Raw genomic sequence first — 11,781 nt, forward strand, 5'->3', positions numbered from 1 at the left:
ATTTTTTCATCAGTATGGTCCATCATGTTATTCAGAAATGGCTTCTTTCAGTAAATGGATTGTGAATCAATAGTAGATATAAATAAAGCAGTACAAAGGGCACAGCATTCAACAAGCTGCCAATCGTTGGAGCAGAAGACAGCAGAAATCAGTATTCCAAGATGGATACACAAATAAATCAGAAACAGGCACATAATGTACAAAGATGCCACTTTTTTAGAGAAACTCCAGAGTTCTGTCTTGTCCCAGGAACCACTGAAATATACATAAGTTTGTACGGGTTTTATATGAGAGATCAGTATGAGATGGAGTTTGGTCTGAAGTCTGGTTTTCACTAAACATTTTCAAGCTCATCCCTCTTAGAACTTGCGGAGTTCTTGAAATACAGAGAATGAATTGCCAGGCTGCCAAAGATCTTTCTGGAGCCAGGAAAAAGAAAAATTAAAACCTGCAGACTTTGTATTATACCTCAAAGGATCAATTCTTGAGATATACTGAATATCCGCAATTCCTGTAAGGCCAGTGAAAAATGGTATTACTCAGCACTTTTTAGGATTTGGACTCCAACAGAAAGAGGAATAAAAAGTTTTTTCAAGCACACAGATCATAATGAACTTGTATTAGTCATTCACATCAGGACAATCTTATTTAAATGTCGCTAGTAAGAACTTAGAATATGACTCATATTGTGTCTATCATAACTGTTAATTATTAATGAATAAATATGTCATTTGGGACCTAGCTAATATTTCCAGGCCATTTGTGTGAATAGTTGTTTTCAACTGTGAGAGTGCCAGTTGCCAGGAATTCAACATCCTTACGTATTTCATAATTATGAACCACACATTATGTTAATCTGAAAAATCTCATTACTCTTGTAGCAAAACTATGAGCTTTCTATCTGTTCAAAAAATGTGATTCTCATGGCATAGTTTGAGCCTGCAGATTACAAGTTCAGTTATGTTTTTTAAAAAATAAAGATAAGGACAGAATATTTTTAACTGCTGACCTACAATTTAAGATTGTACAAGCTGGCATGCTCGCTAACGATGAGGTTTTACATATTTTTCAGAATAATTTATTATTTAAATGTGAATTCTGGATAGTTACTGCAAACCATATAATTGTCTAATTTCACTTTGAACCCTTCTAAATTACTGACTTCAAAAATCATAACGCTGCAGTAAAAAAGAAACTTGACTCACAGGTTGAATGCACTTGCATCAGTTTTGAATTTGCCACATTTTATTGTAGCCGTTCTGTTCTTATTGCCTTACAAGACAGAATTTCCCATTATTTCTTCTTTACACCATCTGTTAATAATGTTTATGACAGTACTGCATAGGGGGTCAGCTGGGAATGGGGCCCCAAATGTGCCAACACTGTATATAAAAGAAATATCATCTAGTCTCTGCCTGGCAGATTCAATAGACAAAAAGCTGGAAGGAAGCAATAGGGGCAGAGGGAACAATGAGATGGCAGCATACATTGTACCATTTTTATTTTTGTTTTCATTTGAGTATTTCAGTCCTTTTCCTGAGGCTCTGTTATGAAAGAATGGAGTAGACCATAAGACCAAGGTGGCGAGGTCACAGACCAAGCTATAGCAAGCAGCCTATCAAAACACATCAGCGATTTCGGAGTGCAAACTTCAAGAAAGCCATTCCGTGGTATGGCCTTGACTTCAGTTTTTAGATGCGCCTCACTTTTTCTTCCCTGTATAGCCCATGTTCAGTCCTAGCACTACCTTAAGTGTCCCATCCCTACACACTGTGGATGAGGGGGCTGGACTTTCTTGTTTAGTACCTGCTCTTTAACAGGCTAAAAATTCAGTGCATTTGTGCTTTCAATATATTTGTTAGCTAGAAAGCATTGCTATTTTATAGATAGAAAACAGAAAGACAAAAATTGTCTGACTCAGGAAATCTGGGAACAAATAAGTACATCTACAGAATTCTGTTTTTTTAATCTATAAACTTCGCTTCCTCAAGCGTACTTTACAATAGCTAATACATGTAATATTTCTGTCATTATTTTGTTGTAAGAAACATATGCATTACCCCATTTTTGTTAATAAAGCCTTCCAAATTACACATCTTCATTGGATCAATATTAACAATTATTTTGAACACACTTCAGATGAATATGGACATAAAACACATACTCATTATCGCAAAGCAGTCTCAGGCATCCTTCTATTTAATGGGATTGGCAACACCAGTACAGATGAGTGAAAGTCTTTCTTACACTGTATCTCCCAAAACATTTAAGTACATTAATGCTTAGAAATGAAAAAAAAAGAAAAAGACAACAGTTGCAAGCCAGTACGGTACCCAGGATATCATTTATTTTTTCAAAATTCAATCAGATGAGTGTAAGGTCCATTTGTATCCAGTTTTAACACCTGCCTGTTTCCGTATGTGCCGTGCTTAACGAGAACACCTGCTTCCACACATTTGGCATTGGCAGCCAGTTCTTTTTCACACAAAGTCACAAACTGAGAATAAAGTTCCAGTCCTTTTTCTTTTTCAATGTTTGCATGGTACTGCATCTTTCTTCCTTTTGGTTTACCGCCTAGAGTAGCTTGTGGTATGATTAGCACATCACCTGGTAAATCAAGAACAGAAACGTACTCGCCGCTTTCATTTTCACTTAATTTAACATTCAACAGCATATTGACTGCAAATAAAAATAAAATAAGAGTTAGTGTAACTAGAGTAAATTAAACAGGACCTAATATAACATCATAAACAAGATTCAACAAATATTGTGATGCATGACAAACTGTTCAAGTAAAAGAAACTCTTTATTAATGAAATGAAACGAAACATGGACAGTCAAGAAATACCATTAACCAACTAAGATGTCTGAGTATTGTGAAGAATATTTATATTAATACAATATGTCTAAAGAGTTATTTTTTGGGGGAAGTGGTTGACTGTCTGAAATCCTAAAGCTGATTCTAGTTGGACACCCCCAAAGGATCCAATTAGTGACCCTAACTTAATTGCCTGATACTCAAATAGGCAACATTTGCACAACACTACACATTGTAGGAGATAACACCACCTTCAGTGCACTTTGGAGAAGTTTCTGCCCTGACTGTCTTTTCATTCTGGTGGCAGTAGTTCGCAGCAGGACCCAGCACTGATCTGGCTGAAGCCACAGCTCAGGGGTTTGGTCTCAAGTGGAGTTAGTGTCCTTCAGTGCTCCACTTCGAGACATACAGGTGCCAGCTTGTTTTTTGAGAGAGGAAATGGGCAGGAAGGTCAGAGATGCAATTTGGCCCATAAGCCAGAATATATAAACTTGCAAATAAAATCGATGCATTTACTAACGTATTTTCCATTGTTTCTATAACAAATCAAGTAATTCCCCCAGAATTTCCTCCAACTCCGTAAAAGCTGTGAGGGTAGATGCCTCCAAACCCAAAAATGTTCAAAGCAAAGAGCTGAGTTGTGACTCAGGAACCAAAACCACTCATTTAAACAGTTTCAAAATATATTTAGGAAAAAATATTCTGTAAGATAGACACTTAAGGAGGATAGTCGTGGATGAATCTCCTAATAGGAAACAGAACTTTCTTCTTCTGGCCTGTTTCAGCTGCCACACAGCTGAAAAGGTCATTATTCTCAAGTAACACTCTCATGAAACTCTCACAAGCACAAAATCAATTTTCATATCATAGCTTTAAATACACCAAAAGATTTCAACTTAGTTTAGCATCACAGAAAGACGTGCCCTCCAAGACCAGGACAGAACCCCCCAGGAGCTGCTCTCAGCATTTTCAATAGCACCTGTGCTTGCGTACTGCCAGGCCTTTCTGCTGGTCCCAGCAAGTAGCCTGAAATACACTATTGTTACACAACCTTTTGCAAAACCATTAATATCAGCCAGCCACAGAAAAGAAAAGGGGTACTTTTATCTGGAATACATGGCATCACAGAATTTCCCAGGTGATCCAGTGCTATTAATGGAGGAAAGGAGGGAGGAGAAATGAAGTAAAGAAGAAAATAGTAACAAACCAAAAAACTTCAGGCCAAAACAACAGTGGGTGAAGACAGAAATCACTACCATTTGACCTTATCCACAGCATTTTCTCTGCTTTGATGTAAATGTTAAAGTGCATGTGGAGAAGAGGGAAAGAACTGCAGATATTGCTGTTACACTTCTGAACCAGAAAACTGCACTTGAAATGCTAACAGTGTATATAGTATCTCTGAAATGAGATGGGAAGGACACTAGTTATCCACCCAACTCCCTCTACTGGCTATAATTTTAAATCTCTTGCACATACAGCGAGATCAGTGTTAAAATACTTCTCAAATCAAGCCATGAATTATTTGAAAACAGTTTTCTCTAAATTCAGTTCTATCCTGGACTGAACCTGTTACTTGATTCATGTAATATGTCAAACAGCAGGTGCAGCGCTCTCTGTTTGCTAGATTGTTATCATCACAGGAATTTATTTTCTAACAGGTTGATCATGAGAAGACAGACAGAGTGAGAGGTATGGACAACTGTCAAAAGAAACAAGACCAACCAAGCTGTTCTTTCAGCCAGGTGATTGATTTGGAATGATGCTATCTGAAGGCTTTTTGTCCAAACAGTTGCTGCCGTCTCTGCCTCTACTGCTTTTCTTCTTTTTCAAACAATACAAAAATTTATAAGGATTATATCTTACCAATTTTTGGAACAAGATCCTCATCAGCACCTTTGAAGAAGCATATGTAGATAACAAGCCCTCTCTGGATCTAAGAAAGATTACAGAAAACTATGTCAATGTTTCTCATTTTCCACCATGCACACATCATTAAAAATGGTATAAAAAATGACAAAACTACGCAACAAAAAAGCTTCCAAGAGTAGTTTTAATTATTTAGTATAGCTTCAGACATCAGGTTTACACACCACACTGTGAAAGCTTATGAGATATATACTGATTATCTGCACAATGCTTCTACATACAATTAAGCCAATTTATTAGCTCCATGTGAAGCCAAATTTAGTTGGAATGGACGATGTACAGTATTAACATAGACAAGGTGACAAGATGAATTAGTGTACTTAAATCCAGCATAGGAAATAATTTAAGCTTTTTTCCTATCAAACATACAGATAAAATAATTTTCAGTGTGAATTATGAGTTTATTTCCAATTATGAAACATTACAAACACCACAGGACTTGCTAGTGAACTGAATTATATTTTGATGTTAAAAGTAATCTAGTACAGGATAATTCTGAAAAAACACAGTCTGTTAATTAAGGATTTAAACACGATGACCAATTTAAATATGTTGACCAACAACTATGAAGCTGTTCACAATATTATAAAGTTGTTCAAAATATTATTTATCAGTTTGGGTGAAGTTTTTTTGGTGAAATGGGACCTTTCCCCTGATTTGTACAGGGTAAAGGATATGCCACTTCTTTCACATTCAGAGAGACTACTTGCAAGAACTATCTATTTGAGGAAAGAATTAGGTCTGTACGGAGGAGAAAGCACAAGGCAATTCTTGTGTAGCTCTTCTACTCTCATGGTTAGTTCACAAGGAATGAGTGTGCAACAACCTATGCTTTATTAAGACAAACTGATAGGCTCTGCAGCCAACAGCAATTATGTCTCATGCACAAGTATACCGGAATGGTTTAACTTCTTCAGGAAAAAAAAGAAAGGCATACAATATCCACAGGCATACAGTATCTAAAAAAACCTCACCACTGCTTTGTCAAGAATAAGTGTCCTTATATTTTTGTTAGAAGAAAAATAAATATCAGCTTATGAAATACCACCTAAGAGATGCTAACTAGATTGGGGCAGGAAAGAGTCATTAATATCGACGTTATCAAAGCAAAAGGATAAGAAATGTGAATAGTTTCTTAAAAATACCTTTTTTTTCCCCTCTCCCCCTTTTCCTTAAAAGATAAAGGTTTTTGGTGAAGAAAACTTAGCTATACACATGAGGTTTTATCCCTTTGTTATTGTAGAGATTAAACAAAATGCTCAAGGCAATGACTGAGAAGAGCTATGCCTTCTCAACTATTTTTCTTGTGACTAACTTCTGGAAAAAGAGAACACTCTTTGTAGCCAAAATGTCACATGCCGAGATATTTCAAAAGCTTTAAATGGCTCCTTTCAAAACTCATTTTGACCACTGCAGAATATTATACAGGTTCCCAAATGACTGCCGTATTTCATAAACACTGTAAGAATTTGATGGCCTGAACCTCAAATGACATTTCAAACCATCTGTTTGAATAAAGGAGAGAAATACAGGCTGCCAAAAGTTAGATAGCCTTACATGTTTAGATAAATATTCATTCCAGAAACAGACCAGCATCAGGATATTAATAGAGAATAACAATGCACACATACCTACTAATAAAAACGCTTGTGATAAAACAGGCCAAACGCATTTACACTGTATACATCTGCATTAGACCACTGCATTAGAAATAAGTGACTCTGCTATATAGCACACATCACAGAAGATCATGCTAGTACTGAGACTTGTGACAGTATTTTTTGCACAGTCTCACATACAGAAGTAACAATATCCTGCAAGCAGCTCATATAAAAAGACAAAAAAGTAAATAAAGTGACAGCTGCAAGTCCTAAGGCCAGACAGCTAAAGATTAAGTAAAAACATTTGTTATTTTTCTGCCTCTCTCATGATTTGACGCTTATTTTTGAATATACTTTTTATCGCAACATGAGACATACATATTGAGGGAAATCACAGGGACAGGAGGTTAAATGAAAAAAAATTAATTCAGAGACAAGTTAAAGCTGCTAGAGGATGCTTCTATTTATAGTGCATGTTTATGATCTTCTAGAATACTTTTCAACCATGTTATAGCTGAAAACTATTCAACTATTTTTAAGTTGAAGCTTATAGTTACAACTATGACTGAAAACTGTGGTTGAACACTATTTTCAACACGTGCGACCATGTTTCAACCTTGTTATGTCTTACTTTTTTGTTCTTTAATTTTCTTAATTGAATAGAAGATGTAAAACTGAATGCAATTTCAAGAGCTAACCTAATAATAATGCATGTCAGTCCTCTGATCTTATATCAGTGTTTCAGATGTGCTTGTTGCCAGTTTAAGGAATGGGCACGTGTAAACTTTTTGAACCAAAGCAAAAACATTGCCATTGCTGAAGGTCCTCTGTAACCTATCAAAGTCTAGTTTACTGCTCTTCAGAGCTATATTTAATGCAGGAAAAGTCAAGCAAAATAACACAAATAAGAAGGTTACAAATTCAACATGCTGATGTGCAAACAGCCACTGCAAGGAACTTACATAGTGACAAGCAGGCAGTTGGGCAGGGAAATTGTGCTCTATGTGGATTTGCTGTTATCAGTAAAATGCCTACATAAATAAACCAGCAAAGCATGTTACTTTGCAACACTGGCGTTTATTATACAACTGTCCTAAGTAACCATCAGACCAGGCAACCTGCATCACGAAGGGTTCAAGTACCCAGCCCATAAGGCCATACAGCCAGCCTTAGCAATGCTGCCTCCAAATACTCCTTTTCAGCTCTTTTGCAGGAAAAACAAATAACTAAACCCTCCCTCACCCTCCTGACTAAATACATTCATCTGAATTTTGCAGGATTTCATTAGCAAAACCCAAATATATTCTGCAAAATATTATCTCAACTTTACCTCCCCCCCCCCCCCCGGCCCCCAGGAAAATGTAGTGTAACTGATAATGAAAACAGAGACACTTTGTAATCCTTCAGAAGCCAGTTTATGAAACTAATTTATATATTCTTTGACATTTCTGTTTCAAGTTCAGATTTGCTACCCCATGAGAAGATTTCTTCGTATTTCATACATTCAGCTGCAGCAAAGCGAGATTACATCATCTACCACAGGTCACAGAACAAGTCTGTGCCTGGTACTTTGCACCTCTTTTTGCTATCTTAACCAGAAGACAAATCAAGGGAAATAAGATAAGGGAGAGGCAGTTTTCTTTGCATAAAGTGTAAGCACTTATACTTTGTAGCTGAATATTGATTTTTATGTTTCTTTTCTCCCATAGTTGTGAAATACACCAAATCTCACCTTATTTCTCCCCTGCATTTAAAAGAATTCCTTTTTTCCTCTTATGTATTTTGCTGTATACATAAACCCATTATGGATGCTATCTGACCAACATTTCTCCATAAACAAGACATCCCATTCACAGTAATCCTCAACAGGCCAGAAAAATTCAATCATGAAAACACAATGAAGAGCAGTGGTTCATGTATTGATAAAAAGTGCACTCCTAACCTTTTTCCAGATAAAGAACATCCGCTCTCAAGTTCCTAAAGTACCTACAGGGGTCTCTTAAAGCTCAGAAGCTATTCAAAGCCACCTACATAATGCACTATTTATAGTACACTAGAAATTTCTCAAGGTGAGGACCTACTTTTAAGTTGTTACAGATCACCAGGAACACACTGGTTTATGTAAATAATAGTTTATGAGGTCTATATTTTTTATTTTTGCATTGACACGCATATATAGGAAGTAACGTTACCCTACCAGAAAACGTCAGCAGCGAAGATTCCTTCCAATGACCTCTAAAGTAGTCATACTAAAGAACCTATGAAATTCCCATAGGTTTTTGCTGCACAGTGACTAGTTCTTGTTACAACAGATTTCTCCTAAAAAGACCCAGGTATCCAGGAAAGATTCCTAAGTACCTATGACAAGTATTAGTAAGGCTCATGTCTGAAAAATATCTGCTGCTGAGACTGCCCAAATCTCTTGCGGATTCCTTTAGTGCAATCTATTACTTTCCTAGTGATTTTGGTAAAGTAATTTAAAACTTCAAGTAAGAGATATAAACAGCATAACTTCCTTGTAATAGAGTTAGTCATGATATCTCTAAACCGTAACACATGCCTCTTTTTGGACAGTTTAAAAGACATCCAGCAAAATGACATTTCAGCTTTTATTTACTAGATCCACAATTACTTCCGAGATTAGCAAGCTAGAAATAGGATATTTCTCCTAAAGTTAATTTATGCTGTGCTGAGCGACTTTCACTATAATTAACCTTACACCGAGAGGCTAATAATGCAATACACACAGATGCACTTCAGCTAAACACAGTATTTGTGATATAACACATATTTCCTTTGAACAAAACATTCTGGTTTCCCAGACCATGCTGCAGAAACTAGGTTTTATGGATCCACCTGTCTCTTCTGAACAAGGAGAGAAACGTTTTAAGAAGAATGTGAAAGTCAAACAGTGGAAACACCTAGGGACAGACTTTTTTTTAAACTCTCTTCAGATTTGTTGAACTCATAAGCCCTTTAAACACCCTAGAAGGTGTTTCTAGGTGAAAAGCCCTAGAATTTTTACTTTTTAGAAGTTATGCAAGTGACTTACTTAGCGCCTTCTGTTGTAGTGGTCTTTAAGAAAGACAAAAGACAAACCCCAAAAAAACCCAAGGGCTAAATAGTTGACACCTGCACAGATGAGTTATTCTAGTGTAGATAATCCATAAACACTGACAACTACAGCAGGACAGTGCATCCCAAAGGGCAGCCTTCATGCTTTGGTAAATAGCCCTGGGCTCAAAGGACATAGCCCAAAGAGTCTGCAGACCTACCTACCTCTCCCGATAGAAGACTATAGGAGGAAAAGGGGGAAATTACAATGTTTTCCTCAAGCTGTGTGATGGTCTACATCCTAAATTTCATTTTTGGTTAGAGGTCTGGGAAAAAAAAAAATCAGAACTACTGCTGCCATAGTCCCATTGCTCTACCTGGCCTTTCTTCTCCAAGTGTACACTATCACACAATTAATGAGGTACACAGCTGAGCCCATCAGCCAAGTTTGTAGCACTTCTGTGAAAGTGTATTTAAGAAAGGGCAGATAATACCAAAGAGGAAACAACAAAATCAGAGGGGGGAGAGGTGCTTCATGGTGGAACAGCCATGCTCCTGAAAGGACTGCACCCTGTGGAGGGCCCATGCTGGAGCACAGGGGAAGAATGAGAAGGAGCAGCAGAGTGAAACCGCTATGCACTGGTCCCAACCTCCTGTGTTGCTTGTTGCCTTGCCGAAGGGCCTAAGTGTAACCTTTGGTGATAATGAGGGGGTAAGGAGAGGGCTCTGGAATGGAAACTAGGAATGGGGTAGGAAAGGTGTCTGAAGTGAAGATTAGCCTGGAAAAGGAGGAGGAGTGTTTTCCTCAAATGTCTAAATATATGGGTTTTTTTTTCAATACCCAAATCACTAATTAATTATGTTAACTGGCAACAAATTAACTTAAATTCCCCAACTCAAGTCTGTTTTACCTGTGACAATAACTGGTAAGTGATTTCCCTGACTTCCTCTGACCCACTTGTTTTCTTACTCCTTTCGTTCCTCTTTCCCCTCCCGGCCGGGGTACCGCAGTAGCTGGATGGGCGCTCGGCTGCTAGCAGGGGCCAGCCCACCACCTGGGGGTTGCTTCCAAAGCAGCCAGCTCTGAAGAGCGAACCGAAGCGGACCCAGGCTGCAGGTTTTGAAGGCAAGTGTAGACAGCAAGTCAAACAGGGATCTCCTGAAGCTCCACGGGCATTAGTGCAGGCACTCCTGATCTGGCCAGGCGTAGGGAAAGGACGGCAGTTTCGTCCCTGCTGTTGCCACCGGGCGCACCCTCTATCAGGGCGGACAGACCACTACCTCAGGGGCGCGCCCTCCCTCTCTGCCCGCCGGCGCTTGCGCGCAGGAGACGGAGCGTTTTCCCGCCGCCCACCCCGCAGCGGTCCCCGAGCCGCCGCTTCCCGCGGCGCCGAGGGAAGAGGGGGCGATACCGAGGAGGAGGCGGCCCGCGGCAGACGTTACCTCCACCCACTCGGCCTCGGCGCCGCGCTCGGGCGGCTTCACCTGCAGCCGGGCAGACACGCACTGCTGCAGCAGGGCCCGAGCCCGCGCCGCCGCCATAGCGGGCCCCACGCGGCCTGAGGGCGGGGGCGGGCGTGCGCGGTGCTTGGGCCGGTCGCTGCCGCCGGGTAACGCCTTTCCGCCGTCGCGGGCTGCTGGCGTCGGTGCCCGATGGGCCTCGGTACCCCGTCGGCAGGAGCCGGCGGATCGCAGGCTGCGATCGCAGGTGGCTGGGAGGGGGGGAGGACAGCGGTAGGACAGGGGTGGGAGGCGGTGGCGCCGCCATCCTGTGGGGGAATAACGGGCACGGCAAAGTGGGCCTGTAACAGCCGCCAAGGGAGAGTCTCACGATGCGGTCTGCAGGACAGCAATGACTTTGCTCTGCGAATATTGAAAAGCGGCTTATTTGACATGCAAGCGATAAAGAAAGTCCTTGCTAAAAATGCAAGAGAAAATCAGCAAATACTATATACCTTTTGCAGAAGGTAAAACAGGGCTTGTGATCTGTTGGTGACTGCTAAGGAGGGGACAGGCAGCAAGGATACAAGCTTTAGGACGGAATAAACAAAGTATTTTTACAGCTCAACTTACCAATGCCCTACAGCTAGCAGGGAGCAGGGTTTTGTTTCTTTTTTTGATGAGAGATGAAAAATCTGCTTGTCTTCTGGTGGGGAAATGTTGCGTGCTTGGGGTAAGAATAGTACGCGCTGTAGTTCTTTCATGGAAATGAAAGACAATTATTAATCCAAATATTGTTTGTCACTTTTTAAAAAACAAGTAATGTTTGTGTTTCAGGTGACTGAGGTGACCCTATCAAGTTGAAGCATTTCTCTTCAATGCTGCTGCTTGGGAGCAGGGGGAACAGAGAAGAATACAGTTAAAAGGGATCTGGATAGC

At 39.7% G+C, this 11,781-nt stretch overlaps 1 protein-coding gene across 1 annotated transcript; it reads right to left on the reverse strand.

The window, feature by feature from the left end:
* On the reverse strand, nucleotides 1–11,107 carry DTD2 (D-aminoacyl-tRNA deacylase 2). The gene is made up of 3 exons (XM_075503117.1): nucleotides 10,846–11,107; nucleotides 4,685–4,754; nucleotides 1–2,679 (listed from the first exon to the last, which is right to left on the reverse strand). The coding sequence occupies exons 1-3, from the start codon at nucleotides 10,942–10,944 to the stop codon at nucleotides 2,354–2,356; spliced, it is 495 nt and encodes a 164-aa protein (XP_075359232.1). The 5' UTR covers nucleotides 10,945–11,107; the 3' UTR covers nucleotides 1–2,353.
* Between the last annotated feature and the right edge of the window lie 674 nt (nucleotides 11,108–11,781).

Source organism: Mycteria americana, chromosome 5 (assembly GCF_035582795.1).
Source record: "Mycteria americana isolate JAX WOST 10 ecotype Jacksonville Zoo and Gardens chromosome 5, USCA_MyAme_1.0, whole genome shotgun sequence".
Lineage (NCBI taxonomy): Eukaryota > Metazoa > Chordata > Aves > Ciconiiformes > Ciconiidae > Mycteria > Mycteria americana.